The 23,365-nt window shown below is 36.8% G+C and overlaps 1 protein-coding gene across 1 annotated transcript; it reads left to right on the top strand.

The window, feature by feature from the left end:
• Positions 1–22,089: 22,089 nt before the first annotated feature.
• Positions 22,090–23,145, top strand: LOC147497328 (uncharacterized). Its single transcript, XM_086562842.1, has one exon. The coding sequence runs from the start codon at positions 22,090–22,092 to the stop codon at positions 23,143–23,145; it is 1,056 nt and encodes a 351-aa protein (XP_086418968.1).
• The last annotated feature ends 220 nt before the right edge of the window (positions 23,146–23,365 follow it).

The raw sequence follows: 23,365 nt of genomic DNA, 5'->3' as shown, positions 1-23,365 counted from the left end.
TGGATGTGGTGGTGTGATATGAATATTAGTTAATATTGGTGATATATTATGATATAATGGATATGGTGGTGTGACATGAATATTAATATTGGCGATATATTATGCCAGATTATATATACCCGTGATGGTTGCAATGAGAGTGAAATAAATGTATATTATAAATGATTACGTTTGGAAAATAACTTTGTTTTGTAGGAGGGTAGGACTTATTAACCTTTTATGCAGAGACGTTGTCCTACCCTAAGAAGACGTGCTGGCTTAAAGATAAGGTGTATCAAACTCATATTTAGTTAGGTTATCATATGTGCATTTACTAAGTGGAATGTAAGTGGTATTTATGTTGTGAGTTATTTTGGAAAGTGGAAATTATGAGTACTGTTATATGAGATTCTTTGAATTGTATATTGGGGGTAAAATCTTACTTGGGAAGAAACTACATGCCGTTTTGAGAAAATGGAACTAACTTGTCTTCCAAGTTGAAATGATTGTAAGTGTATATCCCTTTATTTGAAATATTGAACATATGGTTTTTATATTTAGTCTTACTCATACCAGCAAATTCAATTTGCTGACCCATGTTTGCTTTGTTTTGCAATGTGGGTGTGTTCTTGGAAACATAGATGGTGGAGTACAGTGGATGAGGACACGTGATTTGGAGTTGCTCTTGGAGTCTTCTGGTTTAAGTTTTTCTAAAGTATACGGTTTTATTTTAAAAGCATGGATGTAATTAGGGGCAATAAAGTGTTCTTAATTTTTAAATTTAATGGGTAAGGTGCTTCTACCTGACCTAGCCCTCTTTAAGGCTTTAAAGTATCGGGCTATATTTTTCTTTTTTTACTACATCGGGACAAAACTCATTTATATTACAAAAATGTACAATAATCTACAAACTCAAAGTCCAACCAATCTAGTAATTTATAAGTCCAAAAATTTAAAATGCACATCCACAATCTAATTTCACTAAAATTACATTTAACATTGTTTTAAAGGGAAGAAGTTATTTTTTGGAAGTTGTTAAACTATTTGTAATATCATAAATTATTTCTATAATAGATTGTAATTTAAAAGAAATGAAAATATTGAACAAGTTAGAAAGTTTTTACAAATGTCATTTTTCCCGACAAAGGGTTTTTGGTTTCTATGTTACAAATGTAATTTTGTTTAATGGAGTTGGAAGGAAACCTTTAGTTTTAGACTTGGCTTGTGTGAATAAAAATATAATTTATAAGAAATAAGTGAGAGAATAATAAGTTATGGACTTTGACTTGATGATTGTTCCTTTTTAGTTTTCTTTGTGATTTCAATTTTTTATAAAACAAGTTATATAAGTACCCTTGGGTTTGATAACAAAGGGTTTTGGGTTTTGTTTCACCCGGGTTTCCAAATGATTGAATATCATTGTTTTAAATATTATCTTAGGGTCGGAAATTTGGGGATGTGACACCTTTAATAATGTAACCCTTTTAGTTTTCATTCACCTTTGATAACTTCATCTTTGAATATCATTGTTTTAAATATTATCCGAAATTTGGTGTCCAAGTGAATGATCGTGAGAAAATGGATGTTTGTGGAAGATATGTTGGATATGGATAAGTTTTAGAAGGAAAGAATATAAAAAATGAGAATGTGGGTTTAGCACAAAACTCACTTATTGTGTAGGTAGGAACTGTCTCAATTCTAAAAATGAAGGTGTTACGTGCCTTTTCCTTGGGAATTATTTCCGTATTAGGAGGATTTAGAAAATCATTAAGCACAGAAGAAGCAAGATGGTCAAGTGCAAACTCAAGATTCCTTTGAAAAGGTGGAAGGTGGGGAATATTGGTGATGGAAGATGAATGAGTGGCATGATGATGTGAGGTGGATGAATGGGGCTCAGCTAGAGCTCTCAAGTCTAGATCATCAGAAGCCTTGAGATATGCAAGACATTTCTCAATAAGTGGGTCAAAAGAATCACTGGGATAGAGGGTGAAAAATTCATCTTCCTTTATAGCGTCAGAGGATTAATGGATGTTGACAGGGAGGCACTCGCGAGGTGGCAAGGAAGAGTTGCAAAAGAGTCGAAGATAATCTTTCTCGACTTCCAGGGAGTTCTCGTCGAAGTTGGAACTTCCAAAGGAAAGGAATTTGTGCATCTGATTATCAGGAAATGTGGTTTTGAAATAATCTTGAGCTAAGCTCTTGATCATGCTAACCTCTCCATCCGAAGTCGTATCTAGGAACTATTTTGTCATTTTAAAAACATTTACCTAAACAGAAATATGGCCAAAAGACATGGACATCCAACTATCGCGGCATTTTATGAGCGCGTTAGCAGTAGCCAAGAAGGGACGCCCTAAAATGATTGGAACAGAGTCGTTAGCGACTTCTGTATCGAGGATAACAAAATCAGCAGGATAATCGAAATCCTGAACCTTAACAAGCACATTTTCAACCACACCCTTAGGATACTTAATAGATCGATCAACTAATTGCAACGTCATTTTAGTAGGTTGCATCTCCTGTAGACCTATTTGTTTATATAAATAATACGGGAGTAAGTTAACACTCGCCCCCAGGTCTAATAAAGCGGTCGTCGTGTGGAAATCTCCTAAGGTGCATTGTACAGTAGGACGATCAGGGTCCTTGTACTTAATGATTCCATTATGTTCTGTTAAAGTTGGAAACTGTTTAGTTAAAAAGGCACCTTTAGGAATATTTGCCTTACGCCTAGTAGTGCACAACTCTTTGAGAAACTTAGCATGGTGAGGTAACTTTTTAATTGCTTCGAGAAAAGGTAGGTTTATCGTTAGATTTTTAAAAACCTGCCTAATCTCATCAAAATTTGTATCCTTGTTCAACATAGCTAATCTCTAAGGAAACGGTGGTTTCTCTCTGTATTTAGCATATGGATCAACAGGATGTCTAACCTTGGCTTTCTGTTTCTTAGGTTGTGGTTTAACTGGTACCTCTACAGGCGTAGGATCTTCAGTTTCTATTTCGGTATCTAGTTCAATATCTGGTGTAGGGACTACTGGTGGGGTAACTATAGGCATAGTTACGGCATTATCAACCACTCTGCCAGAACGGAGAGTAGTGATAGCATTTAGCTCACCTACGTTTACATTTTTCTTACTAGTATTACCGTTTACCTCACAGGCTGTGTTTGTTGTTTTAGGATTAGGTATCGCTTGACTTAGAAACACACATTTTGGTTGTACTTTCTCTTGTGCTAACTACTGTAAGGAAAGTTGGATGTCTTGTAAAATCTATTTTTGGGTTTACATAAAGGTGTCAAAACGATCCGGTTGTGGAGGAGTGTTTGCTATAAGTTGTGTGACAGGAACTATGTCACGTTGATTATTAATGGGTGGGTTGTGATAGTTATTATTTACCGGAACGATACCTCTATTAGCAATATAATTATTATTGTTATAATTATTATAATTACCCTGGCCTTGTCTTTGACCTTGTCCTTGTCGTGGTGGAGCTTGGCTGTAATTGTTTGCTGGCCTAACATTTTGATAATTAAACCCTGGAGGTGTTACTTGTTGATTATTTCGCCAACCGTAGTTGGGATTTTGTCTCCAAGGTGCGTTAGGTTCACTATTAATGGAACAAACATTGTCTTGTTGTGAACTTTGTTGTTCATAGGCGAGAGGACAATAGGAGTCGGGATGCTCAGGACTCAAACAGAAATTACATGGATTGGAGTTGACATTCATGACGGGGATAAGCTTTTGTTGAACAAAAATAGTCTCTACCTTTTTAGTGAGAGATTCAATTAAAGTTTTTAGTTCAGGATCGGGTTTAATCTCAAACATATTGGCGGCCTTAACTGTTGTAGAAGAACTAGCGGAGCGGGAGATATCGTCACTACCCCCCAGTTATTATTATGCTTTGTTTGATCTTTTAAAAATTTATAAGCCTCTGAGGCTCATTTACTAAGGAAACTACCCCCATTCATTATGTCAAGGACTTCTTTATGATGGTGTAAAAGTCCTTTGAAAAAGGCATGAACTAACGTGTCTTTCGCGAGGTTATGGTGTGGACACTCTATAAGAAGATCGGTGAAACGATTCCATGCCCCTGAAAATGATTCATGAGGATTCTGTCGAAAGAAATGAATCTTGGAAAGCATTTCATCTGTCTTCAGTGGTGGGTAAAAATGTTCCATAAATAATTGAACAAGTTTGGCCCATGAGTCCACGAAATTAAGGCCAGGCGTTAACCAAGACACCGCCTTATCGGCTAAGGTGAAAGGAAACACCCTCAGTTTAATTTGTTCATCACCAACCGTAGGATGGTGGAATGTGGTAAGGACTTGTTCAATCCTACGCATGTGCTGATAAGGTTTTTCATGGTTTAACCCATGAAAAACGGGTAACAAATTAAATATATTTGGGGAGATTCGGAAATCCCCCACTGGGTCTACAAGAACGATGCAAGATTTTGGGCTATCGTTCAAGGCTTTGTAAAAGTCAGAGAGAGGAGACTCTCTTTCTTCTTGACCATTATTTCAGGTGTAGTGTGTGGTATACTAGATAGGTTTGTGTGTTGACGTTCACGATAGATTACGTTAATCATTTTTTCTCTACCTGACCTTAATCTCATGCAAGGCTAAGTCCAATATCAAAGAAACTCGACAACCGTCAAAACAATCCTGATATGCTAATATAAACCTCTAACAGGAGAGGCGAGGAGTGGAAGAAAGAAGTACATGAATGCTTCCTTGCTTCGCTTATGAATAACGTCTTGTATACGCGAGCTCAGTGTGTTTAACAAGTTAGAAACACTAAATAACTTGAAGTAATGGAAGTTTGAACTAACCTGTGGAAATCGGGCGGTTTATAAAAGGGCGCGGGGTGCGCTCTGAAGTAGCCTAGATAGGGCATAGGGTGCGCTTGTGTCTGACTCTAGGTCCAGGTACTTTGGGCGCGGGTTGCACTTTGGTTAAACCTTAGGAGGGTGCATGGTGCGTTCGTGCCTTAGCTGATGCCCAGGCACTTCAGCGCGTGGTGTGCCTTGATTTTGTCTAGGATGGGTGCGGGGTGCGCTCGTGCCTTGACTGATGTCCAGGCACTTCAGCGCGGGGTGCGCTCCAATTTTGGCCTATAAGGGTGCAGGGTATGCTCAGTGTATTCCTGCGAAAAAAAATCAGTTATGAAGCAAACAATCACAGTTAGAATCATACAAAGGGGTGGGTGGGTTTAATGGGACTTTAGGAAGACAAACAATACTAATGAAAATAATTCTAAAGGGAACTAAGATGGCAGCTAGTGGCGCCATTTGATCAAAGGAAAATTTGATAGTTTTACTTACGAATAAGCGATGAAACTCACACGAAAGTAAAACTATAACTATTACTCGTGCTTAATATTATCAAAGTTTTCTACTCTCGATGCTATTGCAATATAGTTAGAATAGAAGATTTGTTCCACTCCTAGTTCTTTAGAATTCTAAGTTAACTACGATTATCAGTCTATCAAAGTTAATGAGAGTAACAATGGAATTATACTACAATGGGAAACTACTAATCAATATGCGAATAACGAAATGACGGAATTCAAATACTAACTTGACAATAGAGAATGAATTAGGGGAATTGATTCCACCTTGATTCGACTTAATCAACTAACAAGGAAATGCCGTAATCCAAATTTCAATGCTTTCGCATAACAAACTAGTATTTCTAATCCCTAATTATTCATGACAATCTCTACCAAATAATAACTAGCATGTGAAGCAATCAAACCCATTCTCATGGTGAACTAATTACTTTCTAGAATTGAATAGATTATCATGACGATTTCTAAGCTAACCAAATCAAGTTTTCATCAAGGCTTCCTCAAACCCCTCTAATGGAGGTTTTAGCTTTGAATCATTAAATTATCATTTCTATATGAATTTAAGCAAGACATGATATAAAGATTATAAATTTACTAATTTGAACTACTCAAGGATTCACAACTGAATTAACAATTAAGAAATGATTAACAACTACTAACTGAATTTAGATCTAAGTAATTTAATAAACCAAAAATAAATTTATGAATAACTAACTACTTTTATTAATCTAATGAAGAATTATCAATGATTCAATAACTAAATTAAAAACAAGGTAATAAAACTAATTAATGGAGTCTAAGCTAATTTATTTTCTAATCTAGGTCTAGCTAATTTGTCTCCCCCCTTTCCTCCTTTCAAGAAGAGAAAGAGATCCCCAATTTCGTGCATGGGCCTGGAGCCATGTTTTGGGCCGGAAAATCGAGCCCAAAACCCAATTTCTTCAGTCCACAGAGGCCTTCTCAGTTGTATTTGAGTTTAATAGCTGTTTCGTCCACTTGTGCTCCTCTGATTGGATTAAGACTTGGACCATTGGAAAGCTCTTTCCAAGACGGTCATTTTGACATAAGGTAGGCCCAATTTCGAGGTCTGAGTCCAAAGATACAGTCTTTGGAAGTTCTACTGACTTTTACTTTTCAGCTTTGACTGGGATTTAAAAAGGCTTTTTCTCCTTGAATCTTGGCCTCTAATCATAGAACTTCTTAGCAACGAACCCTTTCTCCTTTATCTCGCAAAAGTGACACATTTCTACACATAATTTACTCCAATGCCTGAAATATATAAAAGCACGTAATCAACATTAACTCTTATTTATTACTCGCATAATTGGTCTAAAAGTATTATGGTTAAGGGGTTAAAACTACAGTTTTGGGCTCTTATCAAAAGGCAATAAAAGCTATGAGTTGTCTTTTCGTTAAACGTAAGAGGGACTGTAATGCAGCAATATACAGGTAATAAAATGCACATTTGGGAGCTGATCACCTTACATTTTGATTATTAATACCTAGGAGTGTAGCTTGTTATTGTTGATTATAATTAGTGTTTTGCATCCATTGTGTGTTAGGGTTGGTGAAAGCGTAATTATCTACTGGTTGTGGTGGCGGTGAACCGTAGAGTAAGGGACTAAAGGAATTGGTATGGTTGAGATTAAAACATACATTACATGGAGGGGAATTGATGTTCATGACTGGAGTGGTTATCACTTCTTGTTTATGCACAGAGAAGGCATCAACCTTTTTAGTGAGGGATTCAATAAGAGTTTTAAGTTTATGGTTATGTTTTACCTCAAACATACTTGTTGCCTTAATTGTTGTAGAAAAAGTATTGGAGCGGGAGTAATCGTTACCTCCACAGTTATTACTTTTCTTGGATTGATTATCTAAGAAGTTATAAGCATCTGTGGCTCCTTCACTTAAGAAATTACCTCCGTTTATGATGTCTAACGTCTCCTTATGGTGTTGGGATAGGCCTTTGAAGAAGGCACGAACTAGTGTATCTTTACCAAGATTATGATGGGGACATTCTACTAGAAGATCAGTGAAACAATTCCAAGCTTCAGAAAAAGATTCTTGAGGCTTTTGGCGAAATAAATGAATATGTGATAGCATCTCATCAGTTTTCTGTGATGGGTAAAAATGTTCCATAAATAATTCAACTAGTTTTTCCCATGTGTTAATAGAGTTTGGCTTTTGTGATGTTTTTTTTTTTTTTAAAGAAGCTAGGGGTTAAGGATACCCCAACCTTTATTCATAGATCAGCTAACTCTTGGGTACACAGTTCCTTCTTTATCCTCCCTTACAATGGAATCCAGAGTTGAGTCTAGGGGAGGTATAAAGTACACCACATCCATATCCAGGTAGTCATAGACTTTAGAAAAGTAATTGGCTGCCCTATTACCTTCTCTAAAAATAAGAACTATTCTAATAGACAAACAAACTACTAAGGCTCTGAAGCTCAGCTACTAGATTCTTATAGTGCCACGACGCTTGCTCCTGCCCATTTGCTATGTTAACAGATCTGAGAGAGTCAGATGTAACTTTGATGTACCTTACGCTGATCTCGAGAGCAGCCTTTAGACCAGCAACTATGGCTTGTATCTCCTGGTATAAGACTGAGGTATGTCACGATCTGCCATAATAAGCCACCTTTACTTGACCGTCTTCATCTCTTATTAGTCCACCATATCTCGCAATATTGTCCTTCACCGATCCATCTGAGTTAAGCAGCAGCTCGCCAACTTTTGGTCTGACCCAACTACACCACCAAGATTCCTTCTGTTGGTATCTCGAGGAAATACCCAACCTCTGTAATAGAATTCTCAGCTGGATATTGTCAGGAACTTCTATCAAGCATTTGGCTAAGTATTCGTTCATGGTGTGTTTTAGATTTTTGCTGACCTCTTTTGCTCTCTTGACCCAACCCTTTTGCCTTCGCCTATTCCTCTTACCCCAGATGGCATGCACCGCAGCACAAATCAAGGCCCTAACCACTTCTAAGAACATAGAGTTGCATCTACACAGCCGCAACAGGTAGTTCCATTCTTCTCTTAACCCCCGGACTGTCTTTGGTAAACCCATACTTTCCTTCAGTTCCTCCCATATAACCTTCGAGTACTGACAATCGAAGAAGAGATGTGATGTACTCTCCTCATGAGAGTGGCATAAGATGCAGACCAACTGAGAAAGGAGCTTCTTCTGCTTCAACCTGTTTTGGGTAGGTAAGCATCCAACGAAAGCCTGCCAGGTCGTAAAGGAATGTTGTGGCACCGTCAACTTCCCTCATACCAATTTGAACCATTTTACCTTCGGTCTGATGTTCTTGATAACAGCATAAGTAGACCTAACACTGAATTCCCCTGTACTGCTTGGTCCCCATATAACAATGTCCTTGTCTAAGAAGGAATTTATTTAAGTTCCCATGATTAGATCCTTAACTTCCCCATCAGGTAGTCCTTGTATCACTTGGTTCCACTGATTGTCTTCAATAATGACACTCACCGTTGCATTCTCTGGTATGATCTCTCCTAGGTTGGCTCGAGCAGTGGCCATTTGGATTAGCGGAACAGAGTGGCACCAGCTTGTACTCTCCCCATTTACGATAAGATATCTTACAAACTTCATAGCTAGTTGTCTATGTTTCAGAATGCCTCTCCACACCCAAGATGAATCTGTCGGAGCCTTCATAGTCAAGAAGTTTCTCCCTCTTATTTGTTGGTCCCATGTCTAGTTGACCCATAAAGAGTCTCCTTTCTGTGCAATCTTCAACACTAAACCACATATGGCAGCTTTATTCCAAGTGATAGGATCCAAAATCCCCAATCCACCATGTTCTTTCTCTAGCCTTAGAGTCGGGTGATTTGCATGGTGCATGGTCCTCTTCATGTTTGGCTCGGCCCAAAGAAATTTACTACAAACCTTCACAACCCTTTCAAGGATCGTCTTTGGTAGCACAAAAGTTTGTGGCTAATATGTTTGAAAAGACGAAAGGACATATTGCACAAGTTGTAGCCTTCCTGCTCTAGATAAGGATTTATTTTTCCAGTTGGAGATGCGCGTAGTGATCTTTTCAATAAGGGGGAGACAGACCTTTATGCCCAGCCCAGCAGAGGTCAGAGGCAACCCCAAATATGAAATTGGTGGAGAGATGCGTGCAATGCCTAGGATGTCTGCCAACTCCTTGCTTTCTTCAAGTGACAAACTGCCAGTCATCTTGGTTGTCTTTGCATAGTTAAGGTTCAACCCAGTAGTCTGAGAGAAATCTGAGAGAATATCCTAGACTGCATGAATAGAGGCCGGCTCACCTCTACAAAACAAGAGTACATCATCAGCAAATCACAGGTGGGAGAATTTCCTCTATTTGCACTTTGAGTGGGGGAGAAAAGCTTTAGAACTCATTCCTTGGTTTAGGAGACTGCTCAGAACCTCCATGACTAAAACAAATATGTATAGGGAGATGGGGTCTCCCTGGCGCAGACCTCTTTTGTCGTCAAAATAACCTTTTGGGGTTCCATTCACTAAAATGGAATAAGAGGGAGAGGTGAAGCACATCTTTATCCATGTTATGAAGGCTTGTGGGAACTTAAATCTGTGAAGAATCAACTCCAGAGCACTCCAGCTAACTGAATCATAGGCCTTCTTTATATCCAGCTTTATGGTACATCTCAGAGACCCTCGCTTCCGTTTGTATCCTCTCAAAAGCTCATGGGCAAGGAGAATGTTCTCTTGTATAGCTCTCCCCATAACAAAGGCAGATTGGTTACATGAAATCAAAGAGGAAATACATACTTTTAGCCTGTTTGTTAGAATCTTAGCAACACACTTGTAAATGATATTACAACACGCAATCGGTCGAAATTCATCTACTCTAGCAGAGGAAAGGCATTTAGGTATTAAACATATTAATGTGGCATTTGTACCTTTATGTATGCAGTTATGATAAAAAATATGTTTAATAGCTTTTGAGAAATCCTCGTCCACTAGGTGCCAACACTTCTTGAAAAAGTAAGCATTGAATTCGTCTGGTGCTGGAGTTTTGTTATCATCCATCTTAAGCATTGCTTGTCTTATTTCCGCTCCTGTAATAGGGGCCGTGAGTTGCACCCCCGTTTCTTGATCAACTTCATTCAAAACTAACCTGTTCAAGAACTGTGAAGTACAAGTTGCTGTAGACGAGACTCCCAAGATCTGTGTGTAGTATTCCACAAAGGCACTAGCCATATCTGTCTTCCCTTCTCTTATGTTGCCATCCATATCCTCTATAGACCACAACCACCTTCGACTCTTATTTTCCTTCAGCACATTGAAGAAATATTTATTACATCTATCCCCATACTTCATCCAGTCGATATTTGTTATGTGCTTCATATCCATTTCCTCCATTCTGATCAACTGGATCAACCTATCTCTGACAGAAATCTTAAGCACACTAGCCACCTAATCGAGAGGGTTGGACTTGGGATGTTCTTGTATCACATGTAACTGAAGCCTCGCTGCTTTGACTTCCCTTTGAAGGTTTGAGCAGTTCACTCTAGCCCATTGCTTTAAAGAACTCTTTAAGAGCTTGAGTTTTTTAAACATGTAAGGAGGGCTCCCTTGTGTAGGTATAGTCCAACTTGCCAATAATGTTGCCTGAAAAGCAGAGTACATACTCCAAAAATTACAAAAGCGAAAAGGTGGTCGAGGTCTAACCATGTGAGACAAGGTAAACATAATGGGACTGTGATTTGAGAATGCTCCATTTGTAAATAACTCTACACTGGATGTGGTCATCTGGTTTGCCCAGTATACAGAAATCAGGCATCGGTCTAACTTGGACCATTTTCTAGTAGCTCCCTCTCCATTGTTTGTCCAAGTGAAAAAACATCCTGTAGCTTGATGGTCATACAATCCAGTATCATTCAAGCATCTAGCAAAAGGGACTATTTCCCTTGGGTGCACTGGGTCCCTTCCAATCCTCTCCGAGGATAGCAAAACATTATTAAAATCCCCCGTCACACAGCTTGGAGTTGTAAGGTTATGGTGCAAGGCATTTATTTCCTCCCATAGACATAATCTCTCTGCCCAAACATTGCTAGCATAAACCACAGTAAAGTTAAACTACCTAGCTTGTTGGAGCATGGTCACAGTACAGTGGATCATCTGAGCACTCTCCACTTGCTTGACTACCTCCAAAACATCAGGATCTCAGGCTAACCATATTCTCCCCGAAGGGTCACTAGAGTAATTATTCATATGCTCCCAGTTTGGACAGCAAATACTCATAATCAACTCGTACTTATCTTGTCTAACCTTAGTTTCCAATAAACTCAAACAACTTAACTTCTTATCTCTTCTAAAGCTATTTAGATCTTTAGCTTTGTTTAAGTAGTTCATACCCCTTATATTCCATATACATACCGTCACCATTATTTAAGACTTAGACATATAATGACCCTTGTTCTTTTTCCCCGACCCTCTTGGCCTGCCCACTTTCTTTTTACCTCCCTTGTTATTTTGAGTCTTCCCTTGTTCACTAGGTTCCACCTCCATTTGACCAGCTCATTTGTTTCTTTTTTGTTGAGTTTTGGATCTTGTTTCCATTACATGGGATACATTTGGTCTTGTTACCATAGGTGCAGAACTGTTATCCTCGAAGAGTTCCTCCTCTAGTTCTAACAAAACATCCTCGAGCTCCTCCCTTTCCTCTACCAGCTGGGCGTACATGTTATGTTGTAATGCATAATTTACCTCCTCCTCATTTGTTTGTGGAACTTTATTAGGGGGTGTATCTGCTGCAAATTCCAGACTTGTGTGCTCTCCTATTCCTTCTGGGCTCGAGAAAGTACACATCACTCTGCCAAGAGACATTATTTGGATTTGGCTCATATCCCTTTGCTCTCTCTTAAAAACTGCAGCACTGTTCCTGGGTTCTACCCTCACCCTCTGAATGAATGGAATGATTTCCATTCCTGTCACCATTTATTCTCTCTGTGGGTTTATGGTATTCTCAGCCCCCTAGTCTCACTTATGTTTTCCTCCTCAGAGCTATGTTCCACTATTCCAGCACCCACTGCTGGTAGAGTTGCTTCCACGCTTGTTTCTCTCTGTGGCTCTGTCCTCCTCTCCTAAGCTGGACGCCTTGGTGCCCAAGCTCTTGTGGTTCATCCAGTGCATTTATCAGCTATATGCCCAAACTTATTACATTTTGTGCATGAGATCGGCTTCCTTGGGTACTCCAGAGGGATTCCCACCTCTCGGTTCCCAGCTTTCACATTGATTACATCTTTGTATTCATAATTTATCGGAAACTCAATACAAAATCTAGCAAATGACAGCCTTTTCCTTTTCGCACTGGTGTCATCCATGAACATTGGCGTGCCACCTACCAAACTCACGAGATATGACAAACCTTCAAAAGTCCACATCTCCTTCGGTACATCCATAAGTTTCACCCATAAATGAACAGATGCTACTTTGTTATTGTAACTATCCACCTCTACTGTCCATGGCTTAACCACAAATACTCTCCCTGCAATGAATATATGGCCTTCATCTAGAATCATCTGACGGTCCTCTGAGCATGTAAAACTCATGTAGAAAAGGTCTTTATCGGTGGTAATGTCAAAAGCTCCCTTCAGCTTCCATTTCTTCTGTAAATGTTCCTTAACTACTGGAAATGAGAGTCTTTTATCCAGGAAGTAACCAACTAAGTATTCATCCCACTCCTTTATACCTTGTTCTAGCAACTCAGACGGAAACTGGGCCACTTCATCAACCATAACTGGGGTAAAGGATTTAAAGGCAACTGTATACTCAGCAGCTCCAGTCCTTCCAAACAAAGCACTCCACGAATTATTTCGAGCATCCCCATAACTGTTAGAGTTTGTTTGCTGAGGAGGGGGGCGGGATTACTTGTTGACGCCATAGAGAAAAAGTTCCTTTTCAGAACTCACCCTGTTATTCAGGAAAGGATTTTACCCGAAAAGGCACAGAAAAGAGAGAAGAGACGATAAGAATTCTTTTCCAGATAAAATTTAACTAAAAGCAGTAAAATTAAAGGCCTACAGGATCACCACAACAACTTAAGTTATTTCACTTCCGTATTCCCATAACTTGGTCCCCATTGTTTTAAAAAAAAGAGAAATGTTAAGTCAATTTCCCATACAGGCTTTTGTGAAGTTAGCCAAGCTGCTGCTTTGTCAGCTAGGGTGAAAGGAAACACCCTTAGCTTTATTTGTTCAGGTGTTACGTTAGGATGATGAAATATAGTAATAACTTGTTGTACTCTACGTAAGTGTTGATAAGGCTTCTCATGGTCTAACCCATAGAAAATAGGTAGGAGATTAAATATATTGGGGGGGATTCTAAAATCTCCTGTAGTATCTACAAGAATTATGCAGGACTCAGGTCCATCGTTCAAAGCCTTATAAAAATCAGAGAGAGGTCTCTCTGCTATTTCTTCACCCATTGCTACAGATGTAGTTGGGGTGGGTGTAGGTGGTGTGTGTGTGGTGATGTGTTAATTTCTAGATTGGCAATGATTTTTGCATCTATGATAAACTAATAAGGAAGGTTTATGTGTACCAGATCTTAATCTCATGCAAATTTTAAGTCTAATAGGCAAGTCCTAACGAGCATGCAAAAATAGCCTAATTATTACTAGAAATAGAATCCTTTGACAGTAAATTCGAGGATGTATAGAGGTGTTACCTAAAGTGTCCTTGATACGTGTATAAATAGCGTCTTCAACAACCTTGAAGCACATCTATGTTACTTGAACAATTATACGAAAACTGGTCCGGGTACACGGTGTGGATTGTGAAGTCCTGTAAAAAGATTAACCTTATTAGTTTTAAAGTTTTAAAAATTAGGAAAATGCTTTTTACTATAGGCTTTGTGTTAGGCCTGGATGGCAGGCCTATGAAACGGGCTTTGGTAGTGGGTGGGCTTACTAATTAAACAAAGATTATTTAATTTTTTTGTATTTTTCATCAAACCAACGGCCAGGTCACTTAGGAATTTGAGGGAGGTTGTCCGTGCATGCATATATGTTCCTTAATTAGAGAACCCCAAATTCTTTTAGTTTTCTAGGCACTGTTTAGAATGAAGAAAAATAATTTTTTTAATTTTGTAATTTTTAGCAAACGAGTACTGTACTGTACTCTTGAGATAATTTTGGAAATAATATTAAAAAATTAAGTTACTATATTTAACCTAGGGCGCGTGTGCGCTTAACAACAAGGTAATTTGGGCGCAGGTCGCGCTTAATATGTAGAAGGCGGGTCGCACTCAGTGAAGGCAATTTTAGGGCGCGCGCGCTCGTGAGTTAAAACTATGGTTTAAAATTTTTAGGGTCAGGTCATGGGAGGGCAGGGAGTTGGCTGAACAACTCGTATGCTCTCGAACAGTAGCAGAAAAATTGTGAAAAAATACAAATAGTGTTTTTCGTGTTGGTTTTTGTGAATAGTGAAAACAATTTTTCTAATATAAACACGCTATACGTAACAAAACAAGATGGCAAACGGCGCCATTTGACAAGATAAATAAATTAGATGTGAAAAAAGTAGTTCTAACATGCTAAAATCATTCTACCAATCAATAATAATACTCTCTAAAACATGTGGATATATGGGAGTAGTCGTGTTCGAACCACTCTTACTTGCACGCACTTGTAACAAATTTAGACTAATTAAAATAATCACTAATGAGAGAGCAATTTATAATATGAAAATAGTAAATTTAAGATTGAAAATAGTAGATTTAAAGGTGAGAAAGATAATTAGAGAATGTTAATCCACCATGCAATTCGATTGATCATTAGGTTGATTATCGAATTACCTATTGATCCTTAGTGAACACTAAGCCCTCTCGGATCAAGGTTCCATTAGCATGAGAGTTTAGCTCCACCACAAATCTCTTTGGTGGTGGCTCTAAACTCTAGTTCAACTCTTATGGTTTTTATCTCTAAACAACCATGAGAATCAAACTTGAAACTCTATTCTAAACAACAACCATTCTAATTAATCAATCATCCTTACCTCGTTTCCTAAACCTCTTCTAATGGAGGTTTAGCCTTATTTCATTGGATATTCTAAAATAAAACAATAAGATAAAGACATTAAAATAAAGAGACAAGAATTGAATTGAATAACTAAAGGCTTTTATTGAAAGGTTTTAATGGTGGCTACAAACTAAACATAATTCTAACCCTAAACTAAACTACAACTACACTAAACTAATTATTGACAGAGGAGGGGAAGGTGAGAATAAGTTTAGCTTTAACCCTCTTTATATAGGAGAGGGTTAGGGTTATATTTTCGAGCATGGGCCAAAAAGGGAGACTTTCGGCCTCTAAAGTGATCCCAAAGTCCATTAGGTTAAGTCGAGAAGGGCCAATTATGCTGGAAATTACTTCAGTACCTTTTTTTGTCCTCTTTTGCAGCTTTGATTGGGGTAAGACTAGGTCTATTGGAAAGATTATTCCGAGCCGGTCGTTTTGACATAAAGTAGGCCAAATTCCAAGGTTCGAGTCCAAAGATACACCCATTTGAAGTTCTGTTGACTTTCATGTTTTTTTTTTACGCGAATTGACTTTGACTTCCCAGCTTTGAGTGGGCTTAAAAAGACTTTTTCTTCTTGATTCTTGGGCTTTAAACATAGAACTCTTCTAGCAATCATCTTGACTCATTTTCCATGCAAAATGACATCTTTAAGCACATAAACAGTTTCAAGATCTGAAATACACAAAAACACGTAAACAATACTAACTCTTATTTATTATAAACGTAATTGGCATAAATGTAATACTATTAAGGGGTTTAAACTACACTTTTAGGTGCTTATCAAGTGCTATTGCTCGAATGCTCGGTTAGCATTAAGTGAGATGGCACTGAAGAAGATCTATGAGACCTCCGATCAAAGAACAAAATTAGTGCGTTAAATTGACTTCTTGCCATAACATTAACTAACTCATTCTAAAGGCCACAGAATGAGAGACAAACAAAACTAACTCAATCTATTTGTCATAACATCAACTCCTATATCATAACATCAAACTCTACAAACCCAAATTTAGGAACTTTTTATTAACCCCAATTTAATTTTAGCAAATAAAACAAAGGAATCCACTCATCTGAATTGAGTTTCGCCAAAACTGATTTGGCATGCAATCAAGAATAATATACACTGAAACAGACATGGTCCATTACTACTTGATTGCATTCACATGTTAAGCAAACACGAAAAAAAAATAACAAAAAAGAAATTTCACACCAAACATAAAGGTAAAAAAAAGAACGTTACAACACATACCAACTCATCATAAGTAGGTCGAGCATACATTGAAACAAGTTTGAACAATCCAGAGCACCTAATAGGATTTTAAACACGAGGGTGGCTAACACTGTAATCCCACTCAATATATTTGGGATCGTAGTCTGAAGAATCAACAACAGCCGTTCCACGCATTATCTCGTTTAAGACATGGTTAAACCATTATGACCATTGATGCCTTGACCATTGATTGTCTCGTAAATGATTTTGTAATTACGAGGAGTACTCGTGTCAAGATCTGGTATAAGCGGCTCGAGTGGAATACTTTGAACCCTACCAAATTGACGCAATACCCGATCTAGGTGATAAGCCGCCTAATCATCAAGACAACAAAGGCATCCACTGAAGAACGAAACCTCATCAAAAGAAAAAGATGCCCGCACGTCTTTATAAGGATCCCAAGTTACCTACAAAAGAAAATCACAATTGATATTTAAAAAGGCACAACTATACAATCCAAAATGATTTTTAATCTATATGGAATTTAAATCTTACATCTCTTGCTTCCAACTCATTAAGCTCCTCTCAAACTGAAACAACCTTGCCATGATATCACCTATACTGGTCCCAACGAGCCACCTTTTCATGCGTGACATCTATCTCGGCTTCTGTTACAGCTGGAGATAACCCTTGCACTAGTAATTGTTTAGCATCTGCTTTTTTAATATTGGCTTTCCCAACCAACGTTTCACCCCTAATTGAAAGCCCAGTAAGTTGTTTAATATCGTCCAAAGTGATTGTCATTTCTCCAAATGAGAGATGGAAGCTGTTTGTCTCACAATGCCACCTCTCAATGAAATCACAAAGAACGACTTTGTTAACATACCTATAGGTGTGCAACAAAGGGGAAAGGCCTGGATCTTTAACCTTTTGCCAAATATGTTGTACATTTTCCCTCCACAACCCATGCCAACATCTTCATTGTGTGTTGGTGAGTTTTCAATACTCCGCACTCCTACAAAACACACATTTTTTCATTACAACGAACACAAATGAGTTATATATAGTAAAACAAATATGTTATTGCATAAGTAACACACCTTTCCCAACCAAACAAGGAAAGATGCATGCTCATAATACCACCTCAAAATAGAATCTCTACCATCTGTCGTTGTCGTTGGGCTTCCAGGGAATGGACCCTCTTTTGGATATTCTTCTCTTACATCGGGACCCTTGGCTTTTTCCTTCTTCTTTTTCAAAGAAAGTATAAAAGCTTTGTCAAAGTATTCTTGAGCCCCTTCTTGAGAGTCTATGGAATTGATTTCTTCCAAATTTTCTTCCTCAGAAACAGAAACATTTGGAATTTCTTCTTCAATAACATTCTTACCCCGCTTTCTTCGATTATGGTTTTTTATGGAAAGAAGCAGTTTGAGGTTGCTTGTCAGCTCTTAACAACTTTGCAGCACTAGGTTGTACTTGGGAAGCCTTTGCACCTCTAGTTTTAGGAGGCATCACTACAAAAATCATACAATTAATCATAGTTTATTCTTTAACAAATTTGAAATGATAAGCAGTATAAACAACATTATTGCAATTATTTAAAATGAAATAAAAAAATTCAAACATTCGATATATATTTAACAAAAAATGCAACATCCATTTAGTTTCAATCAAACCAAACTAAAAAAAATTACAAAAAAAAACATCATTTTAGGCATTTCATCAAACATCTAGCGCACTTTATCCAACTTATATTTCATACAACCAAAACCAACTTCATTTCAATCCAAAATAATCAACAAACTCATCTATGCAAGTGCTCGAAGTTCTTTTACGAATTTAATAAAAAACAACAATGCACTTTACAATCATTTAAATAAACATTAAACCAAGAATAGCTAAAAATTGAAACGCTAAAAATTCAAACCCCATTGCAGAGTAATAATTAATAGAAATTTTTATGAAACTGGCGATACTGTAAATCTGTAACTGAACTGTAAACTAAAAATAGACCATTAAAGTTTTTTCAAATTTATCCAATTTAATTTACAAGAAACCATAAGAACAATTACCCAACTTAATTTACATAACAAATTGCAAAGAATAAAAGTCGAAATTGAATGAAAGACAAGAGGAGTAGATGAATACCGAAATGTCCGAATTGAAATTGAAAAAGAAGATGAAAGGTGCAAATTGAGAGGAGCGGGAGAGAGCACCAATGTTTTATATTTTGAAGAAGAAGTAGCCGCCAGTTTTTTTTTTTTTTTTTTTTTTTTTTTTTTTTTTTTTTTTTGTTTTGTGTCGGGGTCATGATCAGCTCCCAAATGTGTATTTTATTACTCGTATATTACAACATTATAGCATTTCTTACGCTTAACGAAAATACAACTCATAGCTTTTATTGCCTTTTTCAGGTTATGGAGTATGTCAGACCACTTATCATAAAAGCTGCGTCTTAACACCAAAAGGAGCCTTAATCATGCTTATTATGAAAGACCAGAAGCTGCTATGGAAAAGTGCTGAAAAAGTCAAAGTTAACTGTCAAGGTCAAAGGTCAAAGCCCTCAACTTAGAAGACCAGAAATGGATGCCCTTATCTCAAAATATGACATTATATTATCCCAAAACCTACCTTGTTCAAGAAGAAATCAAAAAGCAAAAGAAAAAGTGAAGTGTGAGGTGTCTCATTTGTAATGGAGAAGGGCAAATCTGTAAAAGGCAAAAGTAGGGGTATATATTCCAAAAGATAGGGAGAGAGAAAGCATCTATTGTTTTAGGGTCCAAACCATTTGGTTTGTTTAATTTCTTGTCTAGTTTTTCAATTCATGTTTTTACTTTATTGTTCTTCATTTTCTTTTAATTAAAACTTGTTATTCATTTGTTCTTATTTCAAGCTTCAATCAATCTTTCTTTCAATGTTTTCAAGTTATTTCAATACCAACAACTACAGCTTTCATATTTTCATTAGCTTAAAACCAATCTAATTTATACAAGAGTCTACCTTTCTTCTTCACAACTCCCACACTCAAACTCTAAACAATTTAGGATGAACCTCCACTACTAAAAAAAAGACTTGTGATGATGGCTTTTAGTTGTCATGAAACAGGTTTAATGACATTTTTTCATGTAAAAAACAACCGTCATTATAGAGCCCATCATAAAAGTTAACAAAAAGCGTCATAAATTTGATGACGGTTCTGGAGAAGCTGACATAAAAGCTCGAACTTAATATGACAAAAATTCATTTATAAACGTCATAACTAGATCCTTTTGCATGACATGTTTTACTTAACCGTCATAATTTACTAGAAAAAGCGTCAAGAACTAAACATTCGTTTATGACTGTTTTTATTTAAGCGTCATCTTGAGAAACAAAAGCGTTAAGAAATTAAAACTAAAAACTGTCAAGAATTGGTATGTGACACAACAATTCTTTGGAAGCCGTCATAACTTTTTTTTTCCCCCTATAAATCTGAAAATTCCTATAAAACAATGCATTCATACACCCTGACAACTTAAGTTCATTATGGAAACAAAAATCATACTTTTATTACCAACATAAATCATTCCAAGAATTTGTTCACGGAGAAAAAAATTAAATAACTCAAACAATTGATTCAAAATCAAGTCTCATAATTCAACAACAATGCAATTTACATAACCCATCCAATAAATTGCTAATTAACTGATCCATCTCAAACAAACTTAATTGAGCTACCATGCTATCTCACTTATAACCTAAAAAACAATATGAAGAAGAATGTGTTAGTTTGTTTAATAAGTAAACTAAAAATATAATCATATAACAACTAGCTTCTACACAGTATTACACTAGGTGAAAACATGGTTTTATTGACTCCTGGCCCGGGTAGGAATTGACGGGTACTAATCGTCAAGAATATATTTGATGGGCTTTTTATGAAATTGATGGTCCATAACCGTCAAACAAAAAATTGACTGACCAACCTTATCAAGAAAATTTCACCGAAATCCCAGCCCAAAGCGCGAATACCTTCCCCCCAAAATTTTCGCTCTTTTCTAATTTTCTCTCTTTCGGTTTTTATTTGGTCAAAACCAAAACTCGCCGTCATATACAACAAATTCCACAACTCACCGACATATACAACAAATTCCGCCAAAGCTAACAATTTCATCTTTACAACAAACTTTAAATAAATAGAGTAGTTATTAGCAAACTTCAATTTCACCGCTTTGTTTCTTATATTCAAAAAAGATGTTTTTTTTTCTTTAATTAGTATATTGGGATGATGCGTCTTTCTCATGAAATTTATTAGAGTTGCTGAGGGTTTGTTTATGATATGGAGGTGTATTAAAAAATTGTTTTGTGAATATTTCATTGTTGTTGTGATGTGAATTATTAAGTGATTGAAGAGTTTTAGTCAGTTCAATTTATTGAATTTGTAAGAAATGAATGATTAAAGAAAACTAATTTCAAAGAACTATCATTTCGTTGATAAACAATTTGACTGGAGTTTCGCATACTCTTCTTTTGAATAAGTCTAAACTTAGGTACAATTTCTTTGTAGTTATTTCAATTATTTATGACACCTGTAACTCCATGAGCTAATTCATTTGTTACATATATTGGGTATACCTGTTACTAGCTTTGAGCTTAGAGTGAAATATCATTTTTGTAGTATTGCAATCAATACTTGCTGTATCTTGTAGCAGTTAGTAGTTGTTTATTTTTGTAGAAGATTGTACTTGTATGTTGTAGAGGTATAATTTGGTATCATAACCCTTGTTTTTTTCCCCATTCTTGTAATGGGTTGCGTCAAAACTCTAACTTTTTAAATAGGTCGTTTTGCATATACACTACTATAGCTAGCTTTGATGGAATTTTAGTTAGTTTGCATCTCATAATGGTTTGTTTTTTTTTTCTTTGTTTAAAAAGACTTCTTTGTTTTAAGAAATGTAACACATATCATTATCGTTGTTATTGATATGCTATTGTTACTGCGAATTAATATTGTATAACGTTGTGACTTTTTATTGATTTATCAAAAATTTTGAGTAAATTATTGTTGTTAAAATTGTGAGTTTTCACTATTCATTTTACCAAGTAATGAAAGTTTTCATCCTTTAATTGGTTGCACTTCTTGGTGAAGATGGTTTGTCGTGTTGAGGGTGTTGTCCATCAATTGTAATGATTTTTTTTTTATAAACTATGTTTTGTTTAACATGGTGAGGGTGTTGGTTTGTCGAAAATGTTATTCGTGTGGTGGTTGTGGTGGTTGTGTCTAATGTAGGGGCAGAACTAGGAATTTAGAGAGAGGGGGCTATAAACATAGTAAAAAAAATTAGTTGCATATCAACTCATGAAATTTCTAATTATATGGCTTTCACTACCACTACCACAAGTTTAATTTAATTAGTATCTTCTTGGCGTGTAATATTACTCGTTTGTGTGTGTGTGCTGCAAGTCGTATTAGTTAGTTAGTATGACACTTTATTTGATATGCAACTGGCATTTGTACTAATTTTTTTTGTTGTAAAAGATGTGTACAAGAGTGCCAAGCAAGGCATGGATGAAGGCACCGACGTTATCTACGGAATACATTATTGGTGCTCGTTCATTCATTAAATTTATCCAAAATAGTTTGGGCAAAACAATTGACTGGTACTGCTGTCCTTGTATTGACTGCGGTAACCAAGAGAAGAGATCAGTTGAAGATATTTTTTACCATTTGATTCGTAAGGGTATAACAAGCTCTTACACATCATGGGGTCAACATGGAGAGCGTTCTTCCATAAAAAATGTCAATGCTAGTGTTGCTAGTACCTCAACTTGTGTCGGTAATGAAGAGATGCTTCCAAGAATGGTGGAGATGGTGAACGATACATTTGGGCATAGTCAACCTAATAACTTGGATGCATGTCTAGATGAGGTGGATGAGGTTCACGATGAAGATGATGCTCCTGATGCTCATGATAATGATATTTCGCTAGATGAAATTCAAATCAATATACATGAGGATGTTCGGTACAAGAAATTGATGGAAGATGCATTACATCCCTTGTATCCTTCGTGTGAAGGTGAACATTCAAAGTTGTCAGCAACAATTAAGCTATTGGGGATGAAGTCTAGACACCGGTGGTCCAATAATAGTTTCACACAGTTATTGGGATTCTTAAAGAGGATTCTGTTGGATAAGAGTACATTGGCTGTTAAAATGGATAGTGCTAAAAGTATGATAAAGGCATTGCATATGAAGTGTGAGGTTATCCATGCATGTCTAAATGATTCTATTTTATACTGGCGGAAAGATAATAAAAATAGAGTTAGTTGTCCCACATGTGGTGCGAGCAGATGGAAGCCAGCTGATGAATCCAAGCCAAGGGCTAAACCTTTGCCAATGAAGATGCTAAGGCATTTTCCTTTAACAGAAAGGTTGCAGAAGATGTATAGTGTGCCGTGGCTTGCTGAGAATATGACATGGCATGCAAAATTAGTTCCAAACCAAAGTCATATGCGGCACCCAGTAGATTCTTCTTGTTGGAAGTTTATTAATTATCGATGGAGTGATTTCGCTGCTGAGCCACATAATGTTTGATTAGGACTTGCAACAGATAGATTTAATCCATTTGGTAACAACAATATCATTCATAGTTGTTGGCCTATAATGATTGTCCCATATAATCTTCCTCCATCTTTGTGCATGCGCAAAGAGTTTGTAATGTTAACACTATTGATTCCAAGTAATCCAGGAGATGAAATTGATGTTTATTTGTAGCCGCTTATTGAAGAACTCAGAAACTTGTTGTCCAAGGGGG

Source organism: Coptis chinensis, chromosome 5 (assembly GCF_015680905.1).
Source record: "Coptis chinensis isolate HL-2020 chromosome 5, ASM1568090v1, whole genome shotgun sequence".
Taxonomy (NCBI): Eukaryota; Viridiplantae; Streptophyta; class Magnoliopsida; order Ranunculales; family Ranunculaceae; genus Coptis; species Coptis chinensis.
This window is presented reverse-complemented; position numbering and strand designations above follow the sequence as displayed.